At 26.4% G+C, this 12,230-nt stretch overlaps 1 protein-coding gene across 3 annotated transcripts in view; it reads left to right on the top strand.

Moving 5' to 3' along the window:
- The window catches only part of LOC145830133 (uncharacterized), a 42,502-nt gene extending 38,879 nt beyond the window's left edge, over positions 1-3,623 (top strand). For all 3 annotated transcript variants that reach the window (XM_082938021.1, XM_082938020.1, XM_082938019.1), the window contains 5 exons: positions 159-332; positions 608-765; positions 1,141-1,282; positions 1,644-1,759; positions 2,966-3,623. In XM_082938021.1, the coding sequence (XP_082794147.1) occupies positions 159-332; positions 608-765; positions 1,141-1,282; positions 1,644-1,759; positions 2,966-3,075 (700 nt within the window). In that variant the 3' untranslated portion in view covers positions 3,076-3,623. The remainder of the gene's footprint in view (positions 1-158; positions 333-607; positions 766-1,140; positions 1,283-1,643; positions 1,760-2,965) is intronic.
- The last annotated feature ends 8,607 nt before the right edge of the window (positions 3,624-12,230 follow it).

Here is a 12,230-nt window from a genome sequence, read left to right as displayed (position 1 = left end):
ATTTTTATGTTTCATTTCCGGTACATACTAGTCTATAATATTTAAAAAAAAAATTTTTTACTCCAATACGTACTGCTTTATATTGTTACAATAAAAAAGTGTTTTTACGTGGTTCTTATTTGACTGTACAATTGCTACAACCATCAAATAACCCACAGGGGCCTGAAATCGCCCGAGGGAGTGGCGTACGACCACCTGAGCGGAAACTTGTACGTCGCCGACAGCGGCACCAAGCGGATAGAAGTTTTCAAGCATGACGGCAGCATGAGGGCGGTTGTGGTCAGCAAGGGCCTCAACAACCCGAGAGGTATCGCTGTCGACCCCGTTGGAGGGTTGGTTTTTTCGTTTTTTTTTTGTAAATAAACTAAACAAGACTTTATAAGTATAGAATTATAAAAGGTTAAAGTTTAAATTGATTTAACAAAACCAAAAGTTTAAACAAAAAAAAATGATCAGTAGTAGTTGTTATATGCCATATAGGAACCAAACACTTAAGTTTTATAAAATTATGAGTTAAATTACTTTTGAGTAAATCCAATCAAGAAATGTTTACAACAACTTAAAACCTATTTTAAAATTTAAAATTAAATAAGAAGCAACTTTACAGCAAACTGTACTGGTCGGACTGGCACCGCGAGAACCCGCGCATAATGAGGTCGAACATGGACGGAAGCGAGGTTGAGAGGTTCGCCACGGAGGGGCTTTTGCTGCCCAACAACCTGGACATTGACATGTACCAGAGACAACTCTGCTTCATCGATCAAGGTTTGGACGTTTAGTTAATGAAAAGTTTGAATTAAACGAGCATGAATTGTTTGGTATGATTACAATCAAAGTAAAATGTATATTTACTAAAAGTAATTTCAAACTAATTACTTATATTTAGCTGATTTAGTTCTCATATCCCCGCAGTTTAATTTTGCATTTAGATAATCAAGGGTCAATGATATAATTATTAAAAGTAAATAATAAAACCAATTACTCTGCTGTTCTACTGCACTATCAAAACTGATACAGTTTATAAAACTAACGTTTTGTATTTTCACTGTAATACCAAGTTAATTTACAAAACTGGTAACAACGAGATAACTGGTGATACGATGATCATTATTGTGTTTAAATTTAAAACATTATGGACAGGAACACTGAAGATCGAGTGCATGGGACTGGACGGCAACAACAGGAGAGTGGTGAAGGATCTCAGCGAGGAAGGATCAAAACCGAGATCAGCTTTCGGACTCGAAGTCACTCAGAACTACCTCTACTACACAGACCGTAAAGGGTGGGTTGATTCTATGTGTTAACAAATATTTTTAATTAAATATACGTCTTATAATTTTAACGATCGCAAAGGGTAAGTTGTTATCATTAAATAGATAAGTTTAAAAAAACTTAATTGATGATTACAGTTTGCAACATAACATTAGCAGCTAAAGAACTCAAAGCCAAAACATTTTTTCCTTGTATGTATGTTTTCGTGTTCTAGAACTCTCATACAACTTTACTTATTTTGTTTACATGAAGGTTAATAAACCTTTGTAATAATTACATATATAGACTCATGGTGTGAATATCAATTTACTTTTTTTAAGGTATCTATTGAGAAGTTATAGAATAAATTAAACAAATTTTTGTTTATTTAGAATGCGTCTCCACCAAGTGGACATAAGAACTGGTGAGGACATTTCGATCAAGGGTCCAATGGGCGTCCATGGTAACATGCTTGGAATGACCGCTACCTATGAAAACTGCCCCAGAGGTTGGCATGGTGTTTAACTAATATAAGTTATTTATTATTTTTACTGGGTTATTTGTAAAATAAATTGATGTAATTAAACTTCGTAAAGTAAACAAAAATAAAAAACTGTTGCTGTCTTAAACTATTATAAAATAGGTGTCAATGTAGTTATTGTTTTATTTGGGATTTAATTTAAAACAATAATGATAGTAAACATGTATATATATATACGAAAGTTAAACTTTGATGCACTGTAGTTATTAAAGGTTAAGACTTTTATTGATAGCAAACTTATTAAACTTACAATGACATATGCACAACTAACTATTTTCTTTAATTGCTTGCCAGTTACTAAACTTCAAACGAAAAATTTTAATTAAAAGTCAACTGAGGTAGATTAATGTTTGGCGAACAAGTAAGTAGTATTGAGCATTGAATAAAAACACAAAATGTACTTAAGGTATTAATTTACAGGTAAATACACACTAGTTCAAGATATAAATATAAAGGTTGTGAAAGTTTCATTATTATTCATTAAGTGCCAACAGATAAGGTACAGTGTAAATACTTTAATCCAATGAAATCATGCTTTTGAAATTAAGTCCAACAAAAACAGTGTCTGTTTTCGAACTAAAGGTGTTTGGCATTAAAAGCGTTATTAACTTTTTTACTTTGTTCACAATAGTATCTAATTCTAAAGAAACTTATCTACAATTCCTTAACTAAAGCTCATATTTGACTCTTTTATACCTTTTGTACACAAAAAAAAACTGAAAACTAATTCGTTAAGCTTAATATAAAATTTATTAAGATTTAGTAAACTCATTACTTACTGAAAAAAGTAAAAAAAAAACATTATTGTTTATTACTTGCAAATTAAAGATTTTCTTAGAATTTTTTACACACGAACCATTCAATACCTATGTCTTACTAACAGCTAAAGTATTGACAAACTAAACTAATACAAAATTTTTAAACGTTTATGCTTATCTGAATCTCTTATTTTATTATATTTTATCCTGTTATCTCATGAAAAAAAATAAATAAAACTAATATTTTACTCTTTAACTTCTATAATTTATTGAAAAAAAGTAAAAATTAAGTTTTCCTTAATAACTTGCGAGTTATGTTTTATAACTTTTTTTTAATTTTCACTTCTGTAATGTAAAAATAATCTTGCCTCAAGAGCTAATCCTCACAGCTGAACTCTTACATATGAACTTTCAGAGCGCAACTACTGCTCGAACAACAACGGAGGGTGCGAGGAGGGAACGATGTGTCTGCCCGTTCCCAACGGAAGAACGTGCAAGCAACCGCGCCACCACAAAAAGCGATGAGCTCGCCGGAAGGACGACTTTGTAGGCAACAGAAGAAATCTATCCGCACCGCTGTAAAAACAAATGCAGCAAAAAAAACCTCGTGCTTTTCGATCAATATTTTTCTGAGTAAAAATAAAAAGCTTTTAATTTCATTCTTTTATAAAGTTTACATTTGTGTTGCCTGTAGTAAGTAATAAAGTGCTGGAATTTTTTTTTTATGTAGTTTAAATTTTTTTTTCAAGCTGAACGTATTTTTGACACCTCCGATTTCTTGTGACTACGATAAAGTTTTTTATTCATGAATTTTTAGTTTTGTCGTTTTTTTAGCTTTCATCATGTTTTTGTTTGTTTTATTCGTTTTGAACTAGCTAGTTATTGCCTTTTTGAAATTGTTCGTTTAATGAACCATTAAATCAAATTTGAAAAAAGTTTATTTTTTAAATACAAATAGTTTTTTTTACAAAACTTTAATTTGAATGATTTTCAGTTAAGCTAAAAGTAGTAGTTTATTAACTTTTTTGTTATGACCCCAATATACTTAAAAAAATATATATGTAAATTGAAAAGCTTTTGTTTGTTGAAAACAATAAAACACAGCTGTATAAGAAATTATCAGTAGCATTTTTTTCCTTATTAAAACTTTATCAAGTTATAAAAGTTAACAAGTTTCTTCTAAACGATTTTTATTTCAAACCGAACAAGTTCATGCGAATTCCCTTTATAGGCGTTGACTTTTCAAACGTCTCATTACTTCGTTAAAAAAATTCTAGTTATTCCAAACTGTTATATCATTGCGTATAAAAGCTTAGAATTGCACAAAGGAAAACGATTATTGTTGCATAAACAGAGGAACATTTTTCACAAATTTTAATATTTGCAGTATTTTATGTAAACTCTTATTATATTGTACACGATTTTCTTATTTAGGAAATAGCAACAGCTCAAATAATGATGTATCGTCGCATTATCGTAAGGAATTTCCAATTACTTCAAAGGAATTTCGTAACAAATTAAGTTTAGCTATTGCAGTAACGTTTTGCGAAGTTTGCGGTCTGAAGTTGAAGCAATAACGAAAAACTTCCAGCTAATAAAAATATTTGAACTTAAAGTTTTATAAAAAAAAATATACTTTAAAAGACATCTTTTTAGTGATATTCTAAATAGTTTGTGCAAAATTATTTGTGGAAGTTTATTGTTAGATTAAAATACAATTCAACTTTAATATTTATAAGCCCTGTTTCTCATTTTGTTTTAGTGTGCACACGGTTTGAAAGATCTCAATGCACACCAGATTTAAATAAGTATCATTTGGTAAAAAATATATATTCCTTGTTGGTCGTTTATACTCTTATTATATTGGTATACATTACAAAGACACTTAAATAATGATATCAGAAAAAAAATAAAAATTAAAGCAGAATTTGTACTAAATTTTTACAGTAAAATAAATACTTAAAAAGATACTTTTTTAAGTATTTGTTATTTTCTGATTTTTTTTATGTTACCATTGACCATTTTGTTCGAATACGAATTTTCGTTATTTGCATCTAAAAAGATGTTTTGTATATATTACTTTAAATTTATACCAAAAAAGGTATCTTTAATTATATTTAGTTAACGTAACCAACTACTAAAGTCAATTTCAGGCTTGTAAATAAGTTAACACAAAAGGCTTTTTTGATTTTTAAATAGTTAAAAAGCTTTTTAAAAAATTTGTAAAGAGAAATACATTAATATATGATCATTCATTCGGAATCGGAAAGCATTGCATCTAATTGGAAATAAGAGTTTTCACAATTTTTTTTACATAAAGAACATTTAAAGTGCAACTGAATTGTTTAATTTTTAAATAAGTTTTTCAAGTTTTAATAAATATTCACTCACAGCTAAAACCAACTTAATGAAAAAAGTACATTTATAAACAATGTTACGCACTGGTATTAGCTTTAAAACTTATTTTGAGTTTTTAAAAATTGTACAAATCTCATTGTATTTTAATCAATTTCTTTACAGAACTCAATTCAAAAACCCGAAGTAAAATTAACTTTATTTGGCTTTATATATTTGTTTTAACTACTTCCTATTGACGATAGTTTTTTTGGTCATTTTTTTTCTGCAACAACAAAGCAATAGTTGATTTTGCAAAACTAAAAAAAAGACAGAGTTGTAACATTAGTTTTTTTCAAAATATCGGTTTTTAAAAGTAAGTTATACTTTTATACATAAGTAAAATCTAAGCATCGGCATATTTGAAAATATTAGTTTTTGAATCACTTCAAAGAAGTATGAGTATTAATAATATTTCCAAAAAAATTATTTTTGGAAATTAAATTTACACCTAGAGTTTTAATACAGCTTTTTGAAGCTAATAATTAGTTAAAAAAAAACAAAAGGAGGTTTAAAATACTACAGATATAAACGAAAAATAAAAAAGAAAAGTTAAGTAAGTACTTGTTAATATATATATTTTTTAAAACAAAGTATTTTGACTAGTTGTACGATAATTTTTCAACTCTTTTTTCTTTTATAAAGATATTATCTATGAAAAACAACTAAAAAACAATTACTTTTGTTAGAAGTAAAAAAAACAAAAAATTTATAATAACTTATACTTAATTAATCAAACGAAAAATTGGATTAAAACATAGATTAAAAAAAACTTGAAAATACTTTATAAAATTCAAAATTTGTTTATATATAAAATCAACACCTAACTTATTTACATACATTACAAGTGTAAAAGAACTAATACACACATTATAGTACCAACATTTTTTTTACAATTTCAATTCAATACACTGTAAATTTAGCGCTCAAAAATGTTTGGTCTAATGACCTAGTGTACGAAAAACTTTCTGTTATCGAGTCGTACATACAGATTAACGTCTTGTCCGGGATTAAGTAGACTAATCTAGTAGATACTAGAGTATAAGAATGAATTATCTAATCATAACATAGTTGTAAAGTTTACATCTACCAGTCCCGTTTCGTATCATTAAAACTATAATTTTTAAAATGAATTAAAATGGTTAGAAATAAGTAGAAAATAAAATTAAGTCAAGATAAAACTCAAGGTATATTGTCCTGGACATGACTTTAAACTGTATCCTGGTGTATGACTAGATAACCGAAAGGTTTTTTCGTTCACCAGGTTCTAGGACCAAATATTTGAGCCCTTTTTTTTCGTTCAACATACATTATAAAATAGTTTTACAACATTTTATTACTAGCTAGTAGGCAAGCATAATAAATTTGTTTAACATAAAATACATAGTACTGGATGAAAAAAAAAAGTTTCAAATGTAATAAGTGACTTATAAGTAAAAAATGATAAAAAACGTATATATGGAATAGAAAGTAATTTTGTAGAAAAAATGATGAAAAAATGTTTTACTGAACTAAAATAAGATTAATACTATATTTTTGTCGATTATATAACCGGTACTTTAAGGATTTAAATTAAAGTTTAAAAAAAAATTTAGAAAATTGTTAATAACTACTTGTTCCTTATATTTAATCTAGCAATATGCTGGAACTATCTTTTTGTTAGAAATAAGAGAAATTTTTTTTATTTAAAATATACGCCTTAATTCAGTACCCAAAAAGTAAAACGGTGGGCCAAATGTGACTGCCAGAACAAAACTTTAACGTACAAGAAGATTAATTATATGTAATGCTACTATATTATTGAATTAAAAAAAGGGCTCAAAATATTTGGTCTTACAACCTAATGCAAGAAAAAACCTTTAATTTATCGAGTCGTCAACCACTTGGATACTTTTTAACGTCTTGTCGAGTACCGATTGTTTAACGATAATGCAAGAGAACTAGATTAAAGTTTTAACAAATAAAAAGTTTAAATATTGTTTTTTTTTTGTGTGACAAAACTATAATACCTAATTTGTTTTTAGTTTTAAAATAGCTCATCTGGTATATTATTAAAACTCTTTGTTTTAATACTCTCTAAACCGGCCGTAAGCAGATTTAGACTACTTCTGTAATAAAAAAATTAAAAAAATGATTTATATTACTAACTGAAAACAGTATAAACAAGCGAACTACTTTGCTTTTTCGACTTACTGGTATTTGTCATATCAAGAATTGAATAAAAAAAAAATGTTTGTTAGACATACTTACTGCATACAGAAGTAGAAGGTATACAATTATGTTCTGTATGTAATAATTCTGTATGTATCTGAATGTTGTGAAATTCGATGACCAGAAGGTTTTTCGTACAACTGGTCCTACGACCAACTATTTTTAGCGCTTTTTTTAATTTTTGTTCATTAACCATAATAAAAAAAAAGTATGAAACGGGAAATGGGTCGCTTACGCACGAAGGATTATTTAGTTTTGCTTTAATCATGTTTCAAACTTATTTAAAAATATTTGAAGTTTAGTTTATGTTGTTAATGCTTGTTTTAAATACAGTTATGGATATTCCAACCAAGTTAAATTTTTGTTTAACTTAAATTAAATTATAAAAGTGAAATCCGTGAAGAATGGACCTGTTTGTAAGGCAAACTTTAGCTTTTTTTTGTTACAAAGTCATAAAAAATTATGTTAAAGTGTAGCATATTTTATTACAAAAATAATAATCCTACATTTTCTTGAAAAAACTTGTCATTTGAAACTGTTACGCAATGACTTACCAAAGCTTTAAAAAATTCATTTGCAATTCAGTTCTATTTTAATAATAACTTCTAATTATCAGTTTAAATTTTGCAACTTAAATATGAAAAAAAGCAAAACTAACAAACAAGTAATATGCTTATTTCATTTAAAGTTCGATTTTGTAAAACTTGATATAGATTTTGATAAATCAACAAAAAATAAAAAAATTTAATAATGATTGTCAATAAAGCTAATCTATTATTATCAAGTTTCTTACTATGCTGGTGCATCTAATTATTAAATTCAGCAGACAGATTACTTTATTGTTTTTTAATTTGTTGCTTCACTTACTAATTAGTACAAAGGTAATTTCTTAAGTTTAAACTGTACAGTTTTTACATTAAATAAACCTTTTTAGACAAGTACATTTGTGTTTTATTTAAGATTTGTTTAGGTATTCAAAGCTGAAACGGAATATTTTGTTCTTGAATATTTTATTCATTTCTGTAAAATAGATGTTTTTTATTAGACACATTGTTTTTGTTATTCTGAAATCAGTTTAAGTTCGAGTGTAATTTAGTTAAATTATTTTATCAATTATTGAACAGGTTTTTTTTCAAGTTAACACTTTTATTTTTTAACATAGTGCTATATATACACACCATATTAGAGTAGATATTTTTTTTGTAAAACTAGAGTTAGTGCTTTTTAATAAAAAAGTAAATTTATACCAGCTACTTTAAATTTCAAAGTTAAAATGCATTAATAACGTAATTTTTTTTTTCAAACAGTTTCTTGTTTATAAGTGTTTTTAAACAATCATTTAACTACTTTTGAAAACAAAGAGTTGCTTATTATTTTAAGCATAAAAGAATAAATCATTAATTACAAAAGTTGTGTATTATAGTTGAAAAATCTTAAAATTAAAAACATATGATTTTGCCTGAGTTTTTTGTCATAAATATCAGTTATAAAGTATTTATAAACCGCTAAGTTAAACATAATTTTACTTATGATTTTATTAAAACCGCTTTACTGTTAAATCTTTTTTTTTGTTTTTTTTTTAAATACTTATCTATTACCCTAAAAAACACAAACAACAAATTTAACTGCGCCTAAAGTTGAAATTAATTGGTTGGCACTTTTTGTTTTAAATATATTTTAATTTTTTTATGTTTTTTTTTGATATTTTATTTGAAGAAAAATACTTTTATATTAAAAAAAATTTCAAGCATAAACAAACCGACCAAAGTTTCTTATACAACCAAAAATTTTATTCTCTAAATATTTGTTGTTCATTGAAACTTTTAGATTATTCTCGAAATATTTAAATGTGTAATTGATTTTTAAGGAACAAAAGTTGATTTAGAAATAAAAACACACTTCAAAAATAAGCACAGCATTTTTTATAAATGATGTGAAAATTGTAAATATATAACATTGTTTTATGCTTAAATAGTAATAATAAAAAATTAATCTTTGATAAAATTTAATTTTTGATAAATCCAAAAAAAAATTCAACTCTGTTATTGAAATTAAAACGTTTTCATATAGCTTTAGAGTAATGAAAGTTAATTTTGCACTTTTTTCTGTTCTTTTCATTTTTACCGTGATTTATGGAAAACAAGCTTATGGGAAAGGTATATTGCTGTTTTTTGTTTTACAATTATAGTTAGTTTAATTAAAACCGCTTCAAAAAAAGACATTTTGATAACTTTATTGTCTTATAGCTTTATTGTCTCTCTTAGTTGTAATTTTGAAAACCAGTAAGAAATAATGAAAATTGTTTAACTTTTTATTTACAGATATCCAGTCTGAACACAAAATCAAAGTGATCATCATAAGTCCGAATTCGAAGACTCAAATGTCGCCTATGACCTTTGAAGAACTAAAAGCGGAAGAAACAAAAAAGTTATTAGAAAGGAGAAATAGAACGATGGAAAGGACAAAAATGAACAACACAACAGGCGAATCTAAAAAGTATTTACTTGTTACAGACAACACAGATCTAAACTCTACAAAAAGCATAATACCAACTACTACACTTAAGTATAATGCATTAAGTAGTCAGCAAGAAAACGCAATTTATAAGTCACTAACTAAAACAAGTACAACTAACACTTCTACTTATTCTAGTTTAAATAAAAACATTACGAGTACAAAAAGAAAACCATCAAAAATTTCGACTAAGGATAGTCAACAAATCTTCTTACTAACGAAGGAACAGCATCCTAACATTGGTAGAAAATCAACATTGGATTTAACAACCGTAAAAAGTGAAATCCCCAGTTTACAGCTTATAACGGTTTCTTTGAATGATACACAAGATAAAAGTAGCTCTAAGTTTTTTTATGACGTCAAAACAAACAATGAAATGAAAAACACCGATGAAAGATTGTTCACTCGAACAAATACGAACTACACTCATCCAGAGTCAACAAGTCCAAAAGCCGAACTTAACAAAACGTCTGTTGAAACCACTGAAGCAAAATCAAGTTCAACCACAGTGTTGCTTACTAAAAATACTGTTGAAACTTCAAGTGTCAGTATAGCTACTTTTAATTGTTCTAAAGCAACATTTAAAGACTTTGAAAGAAACTCAGACATAACTGTGAGTACTTTCAAAACCTTTAAAATAGCAGGCAAAAAAACATCTTTCAATAATTTTCAAATAAATTTTAAAAAGTACAAAACTACATTTGAAGACAATAACACAACATCCGAACCGTTTGAAACAACAGCTAAAAATCATGAAACAACACCTAACCAGTTTGAAGCAACTTTACTTAACTTTAAAACTTATAGTTCTGTCAAACTAACAAATGGAACAATGAAAAAAGATACTCACCAACCAAAAGTACTAACTGGAAATCAAAATTCAACAAAGGCCTCAGTTACGTACACCAACGATCTATCTAAGACGACTGAAACTTATTTAGTTTCAGACACAAATTATACGATTAAAACACTATTCACAAATAATCAGAATTCTTCTTCAACTAGAAGTGAAACAGTGACAACGTTAAGTTAGTCGCTAGAATTGTTTAAATTGCTCGCATACTTGAAAAAAAACATAATAAAAACTATTTTTTTCGAAAACTTTTAATTATTGCAAATCTGTATAAACAGTAGGGTAATAAATTTATTGCAAAAAAAATTACATTCTTATTAATTTGATGATGTTTAGTGACTGAAATGACTTAATATGACTAATGCAAACATAATACAACAATCATGTTTTATATAGCAATTTTGAAGCAAATCAAAATAGACCGTTAAAATAAGTAGATACAACTATTACTTGGTGTAAATAGGTTTTTTTAAACTTTAAGGTACAAATTTTTCCTTTGAATCGAATTGCGTAACAATAGGGTGTGCTGTATTTGTTTTTTGAAAGTTTTTATGTTTAAAAATTAAATATAGGTTTTAATGGTACTTTAAATATTATTAATAGTTTAAAGTTTTAAGAATGAAGCAACAGAAACTTTTTCTTATATAAATAAAAACTAAATTAAAGCTAATTTTTTAACGTCTGATTTTTTTTTATAAACTGTTTTATGTATTTACAGTTGCATTGAATCGAGGTACTTTTAGGAAAACAGTCGTTGGTATAATTGTTATCATCATGTTAATTGCAGTTGTTTCAATTATAACTTTCAAGTAAGTCCTTATAACTATGCTAAGCTACTTAAATAAAACTTACTTTCAGTGTTTCAAAGCTTAACCCTTATTGGTGTTTATACAATGAATTCTGAATATTTTTGCTACTAAAAAAGTTATGCCTTAAACTGACATTTAAAATGCATAAAAAATAATATCAATATTATTTTTTAAATAAAGGTTTTATTTTACCGTTCAAAGTAGGATTGTAGGTGTAGAACATTTGTTTAAATTGCTAAAATAATTATAAAAACAGGTTGCTTAATTTTATTTGAATAAATATATCTTCTAAAGGTTTAAAGTTCAAAAGAAGCCTAAAATAAAAACAAACGGTTTTTACTCGATGATTGATATTGATATCGAAAAAGAAATAGATGAAGTTAATAAACATTTATTTTTACTGTAAAAATTTTTACTGTTTTATATTCTACTTGACAATAAATTCTTTATGATTTTGTAGTGAATAGACTTTTTTTGTGAAAAAAAACTAAGTAATTGTAGTTTTTACCACCATTGACATTTGTTGTTGTTTGTTTTTGTACTTGAACTGAAAAGTTTTTAAACTATATAAAGTAGAACAACTACGTTTGCATTTTGTAACTATATTTTAGTAACAAATTTTTTGTAGGTTATTCATTAACTAAAAAAAAATTATAAAAAATTAATTGATTTAGTTAGATTTTGTGCTACGTTTAAAAAATATACTGCTTAAAAAATATAATTAAAATAATACTTAGAGTGACTATTAAATAAATATTTAGAACAAAAATGAAACTATTTTTATAGACATACTTCATTATAATGCCAAATAAAACTACTATTTTAGGTTTGTTTTTAATTTTCTTAAACATGAAAAATAGATTTATGAAAACATTTTGCAGACAGTAGTTTAGGCCAGT

The sequence above is a fragment of the Thalia democratica genome, chromosome 2, assembly GCF_965202585.1.
Source record: "Thalia democratica chromosome 2, ktThaDemo2.hap1.1, whole genome shotgun sequence".
Taxonomy (NCBI): Eukaryota; Metazoa; Chordata; class Thaliacea; order Salpida; family Salpidae; genus Thalia; species Thalia democratica.
The sequence above is the reverse complement of the archived record's forward strand: the minus strand, read 5'-3'. Positions and strand labels throughout refer to the sequence as shown.